The sequence below is a fragment of the Vespa velutina genome, chromosome 2 (genome assembly GCF_912470025.1).
Source record: "Vespa velutina chromosome 2, iVesVel2.1, whole genome shotgun sequence".
NCBI classification, from domain to species: domain Eukaryota; kingdom Metazoa; phylum Arthropoda; class Insecta; order Hymenoptera; family Vespidae; genus Vespa; species Vespa velutina.
Window position 1 is genome coordinate 9,003,982 of NC_062189.1, and position 17,071 is coordinate 9,021,052.

The window sequence follows — 17,071 nt, forward strand, 5'->3', positions numbered from 1 at the left end:
GAGATGTTTTATCTTCTCTCGAAGAGAGAGAGAGAGAGAGAGAGAGAGAGGGGAAGAGGGAGAGAGAGAAATTTTATCTCGTCTCGTTCTTTCTCTTTAGTTGACGATTTTTTCGATTGAAAATCGAAGATCATGCTTGCTTATTGTCATTCCGATCTTTTTTCATTTCAAACGATAGGAATATCATCAAATAAAAGTCTGAAATTGAACCTGTCGAAAGATACAAGTATATAAATATTATTGATCGTAAAAGTGTGAAGAAAAATTCGAAACATTTACAAGATCTTTTATGTTATCACAAAGCTTGTCATTTAACGTTCGAAAGAGTGAAGTCACAAGACCAACGGAGAAAGAAAAACGGAACAGACGTGTTTCCGTGTTTCTACAAGATTTCCTCGTAACACAAAGGTTCCAGCAAACCCTCTTCCGATTCTTCTTTCACCCTTGGAAAAAAGGAAGCACGTTAGCCGTCGTACGTAACAAGTTCAGGGTCAAAAATAGTGCCGACGCGAGAGAGAAGGGCCGCACCGGAGAAAACACGGGGCTATTTGGCATCGATTCGCCGTGACGCGTTGGCTTGAGGTAGGTCTTGTTCCCAAGGGAACGACGACACGACTCTTATCCCAGTTCAGGAATGAATTTCAAGGACGCACCGAAAACCTACGCGCTCGTCGTAGCTTTTCTATAATCTTTTCTTTTCTTTTCCTTTTTTTGTTTATTCTCCAATAAAAAGGTTAAACGTGTTGCTCGTCAAGTTCGCTCGGCTTGAACATAATTTTCGAGATAACTTAAAACGAACCTATTCGTAGCTCTTTATTATAAACGAAACACGTTTCTTTAATTTAGAAAATATGTCGTAATGTAAAAAAATGTAGTTTCATCTCAACATCCGATGGTAATTGTTATGATAATTAGTGGTTTCCAAAATATATGTATTTCTCTTCCATAAATTATCATAATTTATTATGTGGATATACACACAAGAATATCTTCATGTTAATAAAATCGAATTTGTGTTTCATTAGAAAGACAGCAATTATCGAAATATACGAAGAAATACATAATTAAAGTGAATACGTAAAAGAAAGAAAGAGAAAAAGAAACACCGTGCGAATTAGAGGCCTATTTGCGTTCGTAAGTGTGTCGTGTTGATAAAGAAAGTTGAAAAAGAAGAAGTGTTGAATAATAAAAAGAACGGTTTCATAGATCGTAAGATTGTCGCGAAGCCGAATAGCCCAGTTTTGGTTCGTTTTCGTTTCGTTAGAGAGATTCAAAGGACAAAAAGAAGGAAAAAAGTAAAGAAGGAAACTGAACTACCACGATGGCAAAAGAGGGTAGTAGTGGACTACTGGTAATGATGATGGTGGTTGTGAACTGTTAAGGGGTAGTCGAACGAAAAGTCGGCGCAATTATTTCACGCTCGAGAACGTCCTCTTCTCTTTTGCTTTCTTTTTCTCTCTTTCCTTTCTCTCTTACTAGTAGCTCAACGCGTTGAATTGCTCGGCTTGCGCAACAGGAAGCACGAACGTTTAAGCTAATGACTTTTAATGCAAAGCTCCATTGTAGCGCACGCCTTCGTTGGACCCTGTGACACAAGGTGCTTAGGGTAGAGAAAATGTACCCATCGGGAGATGTGAAAGGCACTAGAGGAGAATTCGTGAAGAAAGGGAAGAGAAGGGAGTGACACCCTTTGCCGATGAATACGTTTGGAAAGCTAATTAACGGTCGCTACCAGAAAAATATAATCTTCGAGTCGTACGAGTGTTCTCTTAACGAGTATTGCTAATAAGTATCGAACGATAACTTCGTTCGACCATATTGTCGTATTTCGAAATATCGTTATACATTGAAAATAAAGATTTTATGTATACAATATTAATATAAATAAATTAATTTCATAAAGATCCCAAAACTATCAATGTTTACAATTTTTTTTAAACCATCTTGAAAACAAAAATTAATTTAAACTTCTTATAAAGGGATTATTAATTTTCTTAAACAAAGAAAATTCTTCCAATTGTTTCATGCTTAATGGAAAAGTTTAATATCTCTAACCGATCGAATCAAAGTCCGACAAAAGTCAAATGTACTACACATACAAATGTCTGGATCAAAGACATAAATTCTACCTAGGCTAATTTAACATGGTACAACGAAATTAGCAAGTATTATTCTCTTGAAGCTCTCGAGTTGTCCTATGTGCTTTCTAGCAACCATGCGAGCGAGAAATCTGACTGGCCAAACTTCTGTCCATCCTTTTGCACGACCTCTGAATTTAATCAACGCTAGCAGGATAGAAAGAGAGAGAGAGAGAGAGAGAGAGAGAGAGAGAGAGAGACCGAGTACGCTTCAGAATTATATTACTTTGAAACTATCTAAGAAATATTACGGGTACTCGACTCGTCTAGAAAATACAGCGATTTCTCGTTCGCAACAATCTCTTGTGTCTGCCGATTTCCTTGTGCCAGACTGCCACGTAAACAAGCTCGTAGAAGCTTGAAATATTCTATGGTTGCTATGTACTCGAAGGATTAACTCTCGGTTTAACATTTCAACTTATTTCGAGAAAAACAAAATTGTAAGAAATAATAAAAAGAATAATCGGCAAGCATAAAAGAATTCTTTTCGTGATTATTCGATTGGAAGAAAAGAAAAAAGAGAACATAAGGTAAAAGAGAATTAATGTAAATAAGAAAAAAATTTTTCTCGCGTTAGAGTGATAATTCCTTCGTTTGTCTTTACGAAAGGTTAAAAACACGAATTCAATATCGGAAGATTCGTATGCGACACGACACGATAAATTCCTGCTCGGCGTTTTCCTATTAGTCTCCAAATGGTAGAACGTGCCCTCGTATATTAGCGTCGACTCATTGAGAATCAATGTCCATCGAGCGGCTAGGTAAAGCGAGGGTGAAGAAGAGAAAAAGAAAGTTAAAGAGAGAGAAGACTCTCCAGTCTCTCTTCTTCGAAGAGAAGAGGCAGTTGAATTACGACAAAAGCTTTTCGACGTCGTCCTTACGAAAGCTCCTTTTAATTAATCTCGGCCCTCCCCCTCGAGAACACAAGTACTATCATCCTTGACTCTCCCCCCCCTTTTTCTCTCTCTCTTCTTCTTCTTCTTCTTCTTCTTCTTTTGCCTCTGTTGTGTTTTAACATCGTCGCCTTACTAGTTTTACTTTTATTCTTATTCTCATTCTAATTCTTATTTTTATTCTTTTTTTTTTTTTTCTTCGTAGTAATACGAAAAAAAAAATATTTAAGAATGTACTATTTTTATTTATTATTATTGATGCAACCCATTTATTATTAGTTATTATTAAAGATAACAGGCGAAAAGACTATAAAATGAGAAATTTTCAAGTGAAGGGTCTCCTTATCACGAGTCACACCAAGAGATAATGCGGGTAATTCATTGATCGAAGAAAAACGATAAGTGGTTGGTAGTTTTTGATAGTTATCTTCGTTGTTACACAATCCAGGAGAAAAATTAACTCAATAAGATAATAACAGGCGTAGAGGGATTTTTTTCCATATCGTACATCTTCATGAGATATTCCACGAGATTTCGTTACTTCTCTAAAAGTAGACTCAATTTAACGAAATGTTTAAAAAAAAAATTGATCTTCCTCTTTCTTCTCGTGTTTTACGCGACGCGAGAATTTCATATTTCCAAAAAAGAAAAAAAAAGAAAAGAAAAGAAAAAATAAAGTTGATGAGAATCGTAAATAAATCGTTAATATCGAAGAATCAATTTCCAACAAATCGTTAACGAGCTACGAGATAGAGAGAACGTAACTTTCGGGTTGTATATACTCACGAAACGAGCTGCTGTAATCGTTGGAAGCGCCGTGAGACCGGTAACGAGCCACTCCTAGATTCGATATATCTCTATAAGATGTGCCACGTGTGAAGTTATCGCCTCGTGGCACGCCACCTTTCCATTTCCGTTTTCGCTGCTTCTCGTCTCCTATCTATCGATTTATTGTTTCGTCTCGAGAGTAGGTGTCGAATTCGATCGATGACATCTAAATCGTCAAACATTTCTTTCTTTTATTTTATGCTAAATGTATCACGAAACTATATAAATAAAACATGGCAAAAGAGAGAAAAAAAGGAAAAAACGAAAAAAAAAAATAACAAAAACGGATACATATAATAAAGAGAGAGAGAGAGAGAGAGAGAGAGAGAGAGAGAGAGAGAGAGAGAGAGAGAGAGAGAGAGAGAGAGAGAAGAGAATGTGCGCTGATTTCCAATTCACGCCAGCAATCTCGGCTTTTAAAAGCAACGCAACTAAACGCGAGGGGTTTGGTGTCTGCATATCGGTATTCACCGAGCAAAAGGCAAACCTTGCATTTTGCAATTCGCGAAGAGGGGTGCTCTACTACCCTTACTCGAAGCAAGAGAGGGTTATAGACACGTACACCACTAGCCCTGCCGAGTTTCGTTGTTCCCTGCCAACGTTGCCACGGCAAAGGAATATATTTGAGGGTCTGTCCTCCTCCTACATTACGCATACGATCATTTTCTCTCTCTCTCTCTCTCTCTCTCTCTCTCTCTCTCTCTCTCTCTTTCTCTTTCTCACCCCTCTCGTCACGTCATTAGGGTCGCGAGTTTGAAACGAAAAGCGACGCAATTGGAAACCGGAATATCCTGGCCAGCTCGTTCGATCGAAAACATCACTCTTCTTTTTGCAAAGGGACCAGTAATCCTCGAGAGCTACTACCAATGTTGCTGAATTTTCAAATCATCCTAATAATGCCAATTAAATTGATCTCACGTATCATGCGACTCCTAGATGCAATTTTTTCTATTATGAAAAGTCAAGATAATTAACACATGGCGCTCTAATATTACATGAGTACAACAGCGCCAACATGAATCTGCTATTATGTGATACATATTATTTTTAAATATTATCTATTACAGATAAATTGAGGTTTATAATCAAGTTTAATGAATTTATCTTATTGGAGATCTTCACACCATCGTAATAACAACGTAATTGAAAAAGTTTATAAATATTGACATTTACTCTAACGTTTTTCTACTAATTTTGATGTCGCCGGTCACTGGAGACACCCCCCCCCCTCCCATTGTGCTATAGACAAATTCAATGCCGTCACTGATAACTCCCCATGGCATTCAACGTGTTAATGGTTAATTTACTCTAAATTCATTTGTCTATAAAGTATAAGAAATAATTGTCGAATTAATTGTTCCGTATGTTACTCTTTAAAAAGAATTAAAACAAACAAAAGTTTATTCATTATTCTCTATGTTTTGGATTTACATTATTTTCTTCAAATTTGTATAATCCTTTGTGAGATAAGTTTTAGAAATGATTACCCAGATGCAATCCAGATCAGACATAAATTAATAAATTAATAAATTAACAATAGTACTAAAACTTTGATATGAAATGTTAACCGTGGATGTATTATGTACGCTCGTGCTACGAGGCAAGCTGACTAAAATACGACACGTAAATATACGTTCGTATTTGCTCAAAGGGTTAAAGAATATTTCTTTCCTTTCGCCCGTGGTATCGTGAGAGTACCCTTTATTTTCATTCGTTCGCGGTACAAAGAACCAGCGGCTTTTCCCGCGTCAGAAGGGTACACAGGATTGGTCGAAAAGAACAAGGACTCGCAACGGTGGTTGTTCGGTCTTACAAACTGTACGATATTCTCGTTTATACACTGTAAGGGTCGTCTCCCCCCCCCCCCCCCCTCTCTCTCTGGCTTTCCTTTTTCTCTTTGTCTTTCTCCTCTTCGTTTTTCATCGTTCTTTCCGCATTCGAAGTTCTTACTGAACTACCTAATGCGGCCTTGTGTTAGAAAAGCTACCATATTTGAAGCTCTTTTTGAAAAGAGACTTTAGGAATGTACGATCATTCTTTGACGCGAAGTATAATAAGAAAAAAATCCTTCGATCTTTTCTTTCACTTTTTATTTTTTTTACAACGTTCATCGATAATACCGTACACATGTTTTCTTTGTTTTCTTTTGTTTTTTTTTGTTTTTTTTCTTTTTTTTTTTTTTTTTTTTTTTTTTTTTTTTTTTTTTTTTTGTAAGACAAGGATATCAAGCGAAAAAATAAAAAGAAAATAAGCGATAAATAAGTAGAGAAAGGGAAGGAGGGAAGAGAAATGAATTTAACAGTTTAGTATTATCTCAACGAGCTGACGGCAATTTAACTATCGAAGTACACACATCGAAGCCATCTCAAAACTAAATTAACCCTTTCGGCATAACACACTCTCTTTCTTTTTTTTTTTACACGCCAGAGAACAGTAGTGTCAAGTCCTTTCGATTAAAATATAATAGGGTAGAGAGAGAGAGAGAGAGAGAGAGAGAGAGAGAACAAGGTCGATTATGGTTGCTCGTTCGGAAAGCCGCAGGCACTTAGCCGAGTTCTTAGGGGAGCCGACTATTTTACTAGTCATCCTTCACTTTGCACTCGCTAACACACGCATATATACATCCATACATAAATACACATACAGCTACCATACATATATATATACATCCCAAAATAAAGAACCCATGTCAAGGTTAAGGTCAAGGTCGACCGACGTCCTACAATCTCATCTCCTCTCATTTCATTTCTTTCTCATCTTAATCTCAATGGCTCGGGCTAAATATGAAAAACTTTTCCACATAGTTAAAAAATTATTTTCCAACTTTCTCATACATTTCTGTTTGTACAATTTAAACGAATAGAACGCAGAAACGGCGGAATGAAGAGTATACCAATTCGTCTTTCGTTTATCGATTGTCCAAAACGTAATACGTACGTTGTCATATTACACAGCCAGATTTGAACCCTTTTTCGGGTCCTCCATCCAATGCACGAATAATTCGATGACTTTTCTTGTGTGTTTGTGTGTGCGCCATAGCAAAAGTATTTGTTTCTCCCCTCTTCTCGTACTTGCTTTCTCATCCTTTTTCGTAGATATTTATATTCACGTATGTACTATAATAAGTATATACTATAATAAGAATATACTATAATAAGAATATACTATAATAAGAATATACTATAATAAGAATATACTATAATAAGAATATACTATAATAAGTATGTACTATATTAATTATTACTTACGCAATTTTATTTGCACGAATAGACATAAAATAACGTTAATAATCCTGATTTCTTTTGTTGCGAATCGATCGATCCTATCGATAGAGTTAGACAACTTGATGAGAATATATGTAAAACAAAACGGAATGTAATAAAAAAAATTATACAACCCTCCAGGAAGTGACGGCGCGTGCGTAGGAGCAAAACGCGTACGTGCAGAAAATGCGAGAGTAAGTGCACGGTAAAGCCAACAAGGGGTTTGGTATTGATTTTCCCTCGTATTTGGGGTAGGACGACAGTGTTACGACGCAACGCGCGAAAGGATTCGCTCAAAAGGGCGTGAGCGTGCGCGCACGGATAGTACCGCTTTGCTTGTTTGCGAAAAAAAAAATGATCGGATTCGCGTGAGATTAATCAGCAATGATAAAAAGGGAACCCTCATACGGGTTGGTACTCGCATGATTTACTTTGATTCGACGTTGGAAATTAAAAAAGCTAAACTGAAAACTCGCCCTTTCTTTTAATTCGTTAATTATGTTTATGCGATCTCGATCATTCATAGAAACTTCAGCCTTCATTATAAATAAAAAATCAGAGAGAAATGAAACGAATAAAAATGTTAATACGAAAAAAAATGTTTAAATCATAATTTCTACATTCTTTCGATGATTATTATCACGTTATTAAATATCGGTGATTGACACTTCATTTTCAAAGACTTTATTTTAAAAATTTATAAGATTTCTTTTGTTATCTTAAAAATCTTTAAAAGTATTTTCCCTAATAAGTATAATTTAAAGTAAACAATTTATCTATAAAAGGTTATGAAAGATATTAAACGAACATATAGATTTTTCTATTAAATCAATTCGACGTTCAATGTATTAATTCTAATGAAAAAGGAATGAGAGTAAACTTTATTTAACTTCCTCAAATTTCTTACCTTGATATGATAGGAGTTCAGTTTGGTGCGGGGCAAGCTGTTAAATGCGCTGAAGTCCAAGCGACGGGAGAAGATACCATTGGCTCCGCAGCTTTGTCTGAAAATAAAAATTCAGGGTTATTACAATCTTAATCGTAGTACAAAATCAACTCAACAAATATATATTTCTATCAATGACCTTAGCACTATCTACGTCTATCATTTGAAAATTTTCTACGTCATTTCATTCGCAATAGATGGTCTCTAAAAAAGATTTGATAAAATTCTTTTAACGAAAAGTGAGAGAAAATGAGAGAATGTGTGTGTGTGTATGTGTGTGTGTAAGAGAGAAAGAGAGAGAGAGAGGAACTAAACATTCCATTTGAAAGGCTTTTACGGGAAAAGCCGGTGGGGGAGGATCCAGTGAATTTCTCGTGATTCATAATAATTCCGCACCCTCCTTTCTATCCCTTGATAACCCTCGAAAAGGAAGCGGCAGAAGGAATGCGCGATAAAACTCGTACACATATGTTTGTACGTGTGTAGATGTATATATATATATATATATATATATATATATATATATATATATATATACATATATCTTATGTGTACATATATATCTTTACGTACACACAAATTTATACGTATATGAACAAGGTGAGCTAGCTTAGAGCTTTTCAAACTGTACACGCGTACGTCAGATTCCCGTACGATCTTGTAAAAAAGAAAAAAAGAAAAAAAAATCTAAAAATATCGACTTCGAACGATAAAAAATGTGCGCATTCCTTCTCGAAGTAGAAGTGCGAATTATAAGGAGCGATGATGTAAGAATGTTTATTCGAAAGAGCTTTTGGGATCTAGGAGAACGTATTTATGTAGAAATATCATTCAATGTCACTGTCGGATAAATAATATGAAGATATATTGAAAGCATCTTAATATCTAAGTACTTTATTTAGAAAACCTACTAGAGTCGAAAGAAATGCAAACGAATAATCAAATCGAAGAACTCAATAACTCAAGTAACTAATAATAATAAATGACTTAAAGAGCTGTGTTTCGTAAAAGTCGATAAACGATTAAAAGAAAACGTCGAAAGAAAAACAGAAAAGTGACAACAATCGTAAAGTTTGAACCGTTAGTTGAACGATGCAAGTTACGTCATCAAAAAGAGAGACTATAAGCAAGCAAGTAAATAAATGCAAGCAGACGAAGACAAGTGTGACAGAAAGCTACGATGTGGAGAAAGAGAGAGAGAGAGAGAGAGACAGAGAGAGAGAGAGAGAGAGAAAGAGAGAAAAGACAGAGAAAGACACAGACAGACAGACAGACAGACAGACAGACAGACAGACAGAGAGACAGAGAGAGAGAGAGAGAGAGAGAGAGAGAGAAAGAGAGAGAGATGGAGAGATAGAGAGATAGAGAGAGAGAACGAAACAACTCGACCTTAACCTTGGCCTCCACTCGAATGAAATCGTCCTATCGTTACCCGTATCGGTTATTTTTGGCAATGTCAAGCAAGGGTCACGAAAATATTACGCATTTTTCCCTTCTGTCCTCACCACACCACCAATGTAGCCGTAATATTGGAGGAAAACAAACTGGAAAACACACGAGGCTTGTTATGCGAACGACTGCAATCGAAATGCTTTTTTTTTTCTCTTTTTTTTTTTTTTTTTTATTGACATTTTTATATAATTCCTATTTCCCATTACTTTAACCTTTCAACATTTCATTTCGATTTCATTACAGTATAAATTATTAATGAAAGTATATTTACATATATACGTCCGTTATTGATGGATATGATAAAAAATATCTGTCTAATTCAAGTCAATTCGAAGAATTCTATTATAATAGAATTCAACAAGTAGAAAGACATTTAGCTAATCATAATTTAATCACGCAAAGATAACACGAAAGATCGCATAAGTTATCGAAATTCAATAAACCTTTCGAAGAACTTATTTAGGAAATAAGTTTCGAGGAAATTATATTTCTTTTCTTTTTCGTTTTCCCTACGTCTCTTTCTCTCATTCTAAACGGTACAATTTTTGCGTTAATCAGGCGAATTAGCTCGATAAAAACGAAAACGTACTTAACGAGAATGACTCAGGTTTTATTTATTTTTTTTATTGATAGCTAACGACATTATTATCCGAATATGATCCATTTTAAACAAATAGACACGGTTTTACAATATAAATACATTCGACAAAATATTCTCGAAGGTTTAACGATCAACGAGTTGAATTATTTTCAAATTTGATTATCTCGAAGAGAAAAGTGAATAATAGTAACTGGCAAAGGTGCAGAAACAAATACGGGCAACAGATTACGTTGCGACTAATTAACGAATCGTAGCACGTGCTAACAGAGTAGGATAATGAGTGCTTAAAAATAACTTTTGAAAGTTACCGCACACGCATTCACGAGAATGTACGTTTCCTGTGAGAGAATTCCTTTGGAGAATCGAATCGTAAAAGTTATCTGCATATATATATATATATAAGCAATAATAATATATGTACTTGTTTTGGAATACAAATTTCACATAAAAAGTAAGAACATGCACGATATATTATCTAAATTGAATACGATTGGGCGACGATGATAATAATAAAAAGAAAAGAAAAAAAAAAATTGAAATATTGTCATTTTTAAAAAAGAGTCAAGGTCAAAAAGATATTTTTTTATCATTTAAAAAAAAAAACAAAAAAAGAACAAAAAAAAACAAAAAAAAACCACACAAAGTGAACTTATGAATCACACGCGTGGCATCTCGTCGTCTTGCAAATCTCCTGGGTTTTGCAGTTTTTAATCTCAACGTTCGCGCGTGGTTGCATCACTACGTTGACTAGTTGTTTTAGAATGACTAATACTCAACGACGTTACGCAATACTGTCACGAGAGAGATGGATACGAATCGATACTTTCGTTAATCACAGCATTGGACGATCGTAAGTGGGGATATATATCGCATGTTTACTCCCATGAAAATAACTCGGAACAAGTTTGTCTCGTCGATAAGCAAAAATGTTTTTAACCGAGGACTTAAAAATATTTTGCAAATCAATGAACTTATATCCAAGTTTATCCTATCATTACATATAGAATACGACAATGCATAACGATAATATGGCCTGTTAAATTAAACAAGATGTAAATCGCAAACAAATTTCAACAGATCTGCTGAGCGAAGATCGTCATGCTTCGCGGTCCAATTAACGTCAGTTCTATTATCAACGATAAGTACACGTGTGTGCAGCAACACTGTTATCACAAAGTAAACAGTGGCTAGGGGATATATGTACGAAATAATCGCAAGATTACAACTCAAGCTGTATTCAACTCGACTCTGTTAGGCGGGAGAGCATTTTTATCTGACCTTGTCGTGACTTTTAACGCTCGAAGAAAATCACGTCTTTTCTTCCTTCCCTTTCTATTTCAGTCATCGTAGTTTGCCTTCGCACAAGGACAGGAAGAACTTCAAAGAACTTCGATCGGTTAGAGCACACGTGCGATATGAATCGTAAAGTCGATCCAGTCACATACTACAAACTCTCTATACAGTGAATCGAACAATGGCAAATGAATGAATTTAATTATTATGACGCATGAGCAAATCAAATTTATATATATATACGTATGCGTATGTGTCTATATATATATATATATATATATATATATATATATATATATATATAATATTAAAAAAAAACAGAACAGCATAAAAAGTTACAATAAATCATAATAAGTCAAAATACTCTCTGCATAGCTGATCATAATACTTGGAAGGAAAAACAGTCTGCATTTACCGAACAACATTGTCGACTATCTACACGCGTGTATCCATGCACGAGTACTCGCGCGAAATCGATGCGCTGTCCGCTCGTGACACGCCCAAAGCATCGAGGAGAATGAGAGTCAGAGATCGGTGGGTAGCGCACGCGTGGCTCTCTCGCGTCTCTCTCTCTCTCTCTCTCTCTCTCTCTCTCTCTCTCTCTCTCTCTCCGCGCGCGTTCTCTCTCTCCTTCTCTCTCTTTCGCACGCTCGGTCACTATGCGTGTAGGTGCTATTGGGATTGTCATTGAGACCTGAAACGGAAGGGCATCTGAGTCACGAGCTTTATCGACTAACTGCGCAAAAATGCCTCGAGCGAAAACATCGCTAATACACCGGCCACTCGACCAACCAACCGACCAACCATCGAACAAATGCTGGGAACGTATATTTTGATCACATTAGCTTCCTCTCTCTTTATTCCCGTTTGAACGTCAACTACCTTTGGAATATCACACTTTGTCGCCACACCCACATCTTTCTTCGTTTCTTTGCATCTCTCTCTCCCCCCCCCTCACTCCCTCCCTCCCTCTTCCTCATCTCTATTAGATACCAAGAGACACTTATAAAAAGAACGACGCGTATACAGGGGGTAAACAAGACATTTGTTATCTATAAATACGCAAGGAGCTTATATATGTACAGGTGCCTGCCGTCACTGTAGCATTTGTTTGAACGATCTTTATAAGAGAAATGAGAGAAGAGAACGGGAGAGAGAATGACACTTTGATCTTGGTAATCCGATCATCTTTTTACCCGGTACACTTGCACTCGCGATCGCGATATACTTTGGAAAGAATATATTATTCTCATCTTTCAACGAAGAATTTCATTGATTGGTCTGACCTTTTCTTATAGATATTTTTACACAATAAGACACGAGACAGTTAATGTGATAATTAATCGAGATCAGGAAATTGGAGAGGCTTGTTACGAACCGAAATTACAGAGAATGATTATAGTGTAACTTAACAGTACTGCGAACGAGATTAGAAGGCTAGACAGGGTATAGTATACGGCAGACAAGACGGCAGACTGCAAAGCAAAGGGTTAAGTAAGTGATGCACCCCATTCAACTCACTGTTTCTTTCTCTTTTTCTTTTTCTCCGTCTATTGCTCTATCTATCTCTATTTCACATTACGGCGATAACGATTATCTACATTAAAAGACCGTCCAAGGCAGTTACGACGAAAAACGAAGACATGTAGGAGATCTCGTATACACAATGCTACTGGCAAAGTCGATTATGGTGAATCGTTGAAGCAATTCACGGAATCACGACTTGCTAACTAATGTGTCCGATGATATAACGAATTACGAGAGAGTATCCGCAACATCAACAAGTAGTAATAGCTCGAACGAACTCTTCCATTATCTTATTAAATCCACTAAAGAAAGAGAAAGAGAGAAAGAGAAAGAGAGAGAGAGAGAGAGAGAGAGAGAGAGAGAAAATATCGATATTTTCTCGACTCGGGAAACTTTCTCACGTCAGTTTTATATACGATGCACATCAAGTGTAAAATGCGACGTAGACGGACATGTAATCGGACGATCTCGTTTAACGGGAGATGAAAAATTCCCGTAAATAATATCTACGTGTCTCTGATAGCTAAGGATACGCTGTCAACATATACGTTCCATGAAATGACACGGGTGAGATTTTATTTTCAATATGAAAAAAGTAAATTAAATTGTGTACAAGCGAATGCTGTTCTTAGATATCCTTTCTCCTTTCTCCTTCATTCGGTTTTCCTTCCGTTCTCAGATTTCGTAAGTAATCACATAGTGCGGTTCTGTAATTATTTTCGAAATCGAATGGATAACAATCGTTTCTTGAGTTTATTGGTCATCGATAATCGATAAGAACGGGAGTAGTATCTTGAAGGATTGAAAGTTTTTTGATATTGACCCATTGTTTCGTGACTGTTCTTTTAACAAGCATTTACCCTTTTCAAACGTAGATCCGTACATTCCATTTACTTTCGTCTTCAATTTCTAGTCGAATTTATTTTACGATTCTATATAAACGTACATCAAAAGGACAGCGAACGTATTAAAGAGAAAGAAGGATTGACCCTCGAAAGATGGTTCCGTCTTTGACGTCTCACCATGTCCTTGAACGACGCGGATGGGATTCCTCGATTCGCTTCACGAATTACTAGAGACGTGAAGATCCTTCCAAGGAAGCTACGAAGGAACGTTAGCAGCTGCCACGTGCGATTGCGTACGATAAAGTAAAGAAAATGAGATGGATAAAGAGAGGGGGAAAGTGAGAGGGGGAAAGTGAGAAAATTATTTGACTTTGAAACGTCGAGCTATCTGACTATGCAGAAACATACGAGTATCTTCGTGGATCAACTCTAATAAACTTAAAAATGATAATGAATGAAGAATCTGATGTGTTTTCGGTCACAAATTGTTAAAACATTAATTGTTACAATGATGTTTGAAATATGAATATAAATTAAAATGAATTGACAGAAAGGAGAAAGATTAAGGGTTGTAAAAAAAAAAAAAAAAAAAAAAAAAAGGAAGAAAGATTTGTTTTTCTACATTTCGAAATGACGCAGAATAAGAGTCGTTTCTACCGAGAAGAATCTGGGGACCGGTTCTTACGGCAGGTTTTTACCTCTACTATTAATAAACGTTATAAGTACATACAACAGACAATGAGCGAGGAAAGAGAATAAAAATTTGGTGTATATCACGCTATTCGTTCATTCGTTTGCTCATCTCTACGTGTATCGCATTGCAAAAAATTTATTCGCATTATGACTTTACTTCTCACGTGCATTTATGCGCCAATTTTAATTGTATGTTAATAAAGACCATTCCTACTACAAGAAACGACAACTCGATTCGTTAATTAAACCAGAAATGGCATTAAAAAGAAACATGAGCCCCCCTCCCCCTCATCGCATCTTTATCTCGATGCTAAACTCGATTACGATTTTTCATCCATTTCATGAAATAAATCTGCTATAATAGGCGTATAGGTGTATTTACGAGAAAAAAGAAAAAGGACCAATATTTTCCCGCAAGATATAAACACTCGGAAAGGAAAGTACTGTATTCTATGAAAGTAGATAATAAACAATCTCGCTATATTATCTCGATATTTCAGACACGATCATGAGGCCCCGAGTGATACTTCGTTCATGATTAATTAACCCTTTGAATCGTTCCAACGCGAATCGGGTCACGTTGAAACGTCTGCAAACAGGAGCAGCAATTTCACTTCTTTCCTTTGGCAAGAAAAAAAAAAAAAAGAAAAAGAAAAAGAAAAAAAAAATACAAATATTTTCTAAAATAAAATTTACTCATCTTCTTATTTTCTAATATCAAACTTTCTATTCTCTTCCTGTTTGTTTTAGCGCAATATGTATTTCACTCTTGATCTCGATCAAAATTCGATTGAAAAAAGTATGAAATTTATCTGAAAGTTTTCCTGCAACTAATATTAAGGAGGTGACTGTTCACCGTGACACGTGTATGTGTTTTACCTTGACGCGTATCTTTCTTTCATTATCGCGACTTTTCCCTACTTCTTTTCGTATAAATCTAACAATCGTGCGACAAAGCAATACGTGTATCGTATCAAAAGATTTCGAGTTTATACATTAATCTTTCACCAAACATAGATTTCAAACGATAAATCTCTTTCTATACGAGTATTTCCAAAGAAAATACAAATTCCTTATAGCAAAAGCTTTTAATTGTTACGTCCGAAACGATGAAATTATACTGACCGAGTAAACAACAAACGTATGTTCGAAAGATAAAATTCTTATCATTTAATTCTCTCATGCCATTTCTTATAACAAAAAAAAAAAAGAAAAAGAAAAACAATAAAAAAAAAAGGGGTCTTATTCGTCAAAATATCGTTTACGGTATCGTATATAGCGACTGTAAAAGGATTGACTGTAAAAAGAAAATTTATAAAGAAAAGAATCTGAGAATAATAAACAATTATTGCTGAAGAATGACTCGTTATTGTTCTTTAATTATAAATGTTACACAAAATAGAAAGCAGAAGAGCAAAGGAACATACTCGAGCTCGATGTAATAACAATCGTCCTTTCTGTGTTTGAAGCATAGATATAGAGATAGAGATAGAGATAGAGAGAGAGAGAGAGAGAGAGAGAGAGAGAGAGAGAGAAAGCGTAAAAAGAGCAAACTAACATCTCGGGAGAGATAAATACGAGGTTAACAAAGCAATTACCAGTAAACCATCCTTAGACTTGTAATAATTCATACGAATTCGCACAGTCCATATAAATAGGTACTTGTTCGAGTGGCTTCAAAAAGCCAAAAAGAAAAAGGAATTAGTTTTTCTGCTTTTACATAAAATTTCACTTTTAATTTTGCCAAGGTAAGAAATATCAATAAATTAGGAAATAAAAATAAATAAGAAATAGAGAAAATATGTGTAAACAAAATAGCAAAAGTAGTTGAGAATTGATAATGAAAAAGAATTAGAAGGAGAGAGAGGGTCAGGGAGGGGGAGAGAGGGAGGGAGAAAGAGAGATAGAAAGATAACGAATAGAGATCGCGTAAATAAGGATTCATGTTTCTCCTCGGTCTTTAAAGTCGGCGATTTAGACGATGACTACATATCAGCAGCATATGCCGAGCTACGTTTCTCCTAGTTTTGCGCGTACTGCAAATTAGATGGCTGCTTTATATGTGAGATAAAAATGTGAATGATATAAGAGAAAGATGACGATTATAATGTCTGTTTTTCTAACGGCTAATTATACAAGGAAGAAATAGAAATTTATGAAGTATCTCTCTAACACTTCCTACAAGAAACTCGTGTACATATACGTCAGAAAAAACACATACGCATGAATTCTGATACTTTTACACGAATACCAGCGTAATAAAGATAACATTTATCCTTGAAATCAAAATTAACCGCGAATATTTAGCAGAATTTTTGAAACGTCCATTTGATATAATAACTCTGCCCGGACAGCTGTCTTCTCATTTCACCGAGAACGACGTAAAGAGAATTACGTTGCATGATTAGAATCGAGAGAGAGAGAGAGAGACGCGATTAACCATCAACTATAAATATTTTCTTGTCACGATCCGATCAATAACGGAAGGACTGTCTGCACAAATGGCATGAGTACCTTTTTGGAAATGTGTTTTGCAAAAGGCGAGACGTAATTTTCTTTAATTACGGTCATTCGATGGGTGCTTTGAAAACG

The 17,071-nt window shown here is 35.7% G+C and overlaps 1 protein-coding gene and 1 long non-coding RNA gene across 5 annotated transcripts in view; one reads left to right on the plus strand and one right to left on the minus strand.

Annotated features, from left to right (window-relative positions):
* The window catches only part of LOC124946489 (headcase protein), a 134,053-nt gene that overhangs the window by 106,728 nt on the left and 10,254 nt on the right, over positions 1 to 17,071 (minus strand). Inside the window, exons 2-4 of one of the 3 annotated variants that reach the window (XR_007100094.1) lie at positions 8,030 to 8,126; positions 4,583 to 6,975; positions 4,008 to 4,025 (exon numbers count right to left, since the gene is read on the minus strand). Coding sequence is in view for 2 of the 3 variants with exons in the window: in XM_047487238.1 (XP_047343194.1) it covers positions 6,688 to 6,975; positions 8,030 to 8,126 (385 nt within the window). In the remaining variant the exon portion in view is untranslated. Of the gene's footprint in view, positions 1 to 4,007; positions 4,026 to 4,198; positions 6,976 to 8,029; positions 8,127 to 17,071 lie in introns of those variants that run through there. The other 2 variants (XM_047487238.1, XM_047487237.1) reach the window with 2 other exon arrangements.
* Positions 12,508 to 14,515, plus strand: LOC124946491. Of its 2 annotated transcripts, XR_007100096.1 has the most exons (3): positions 12,508 to 12,589; positions 12,713 to 13,508; positions 13,855 to 14,515. It is a non-coding gene; the product is annotated as an uncharacterized LOC124946491 (long non-coding RNA). The 2 variants fall into 2 exon arrangements; XR_007100097.1 differs by having other exon boundaries at positions 12,713 to 14,515.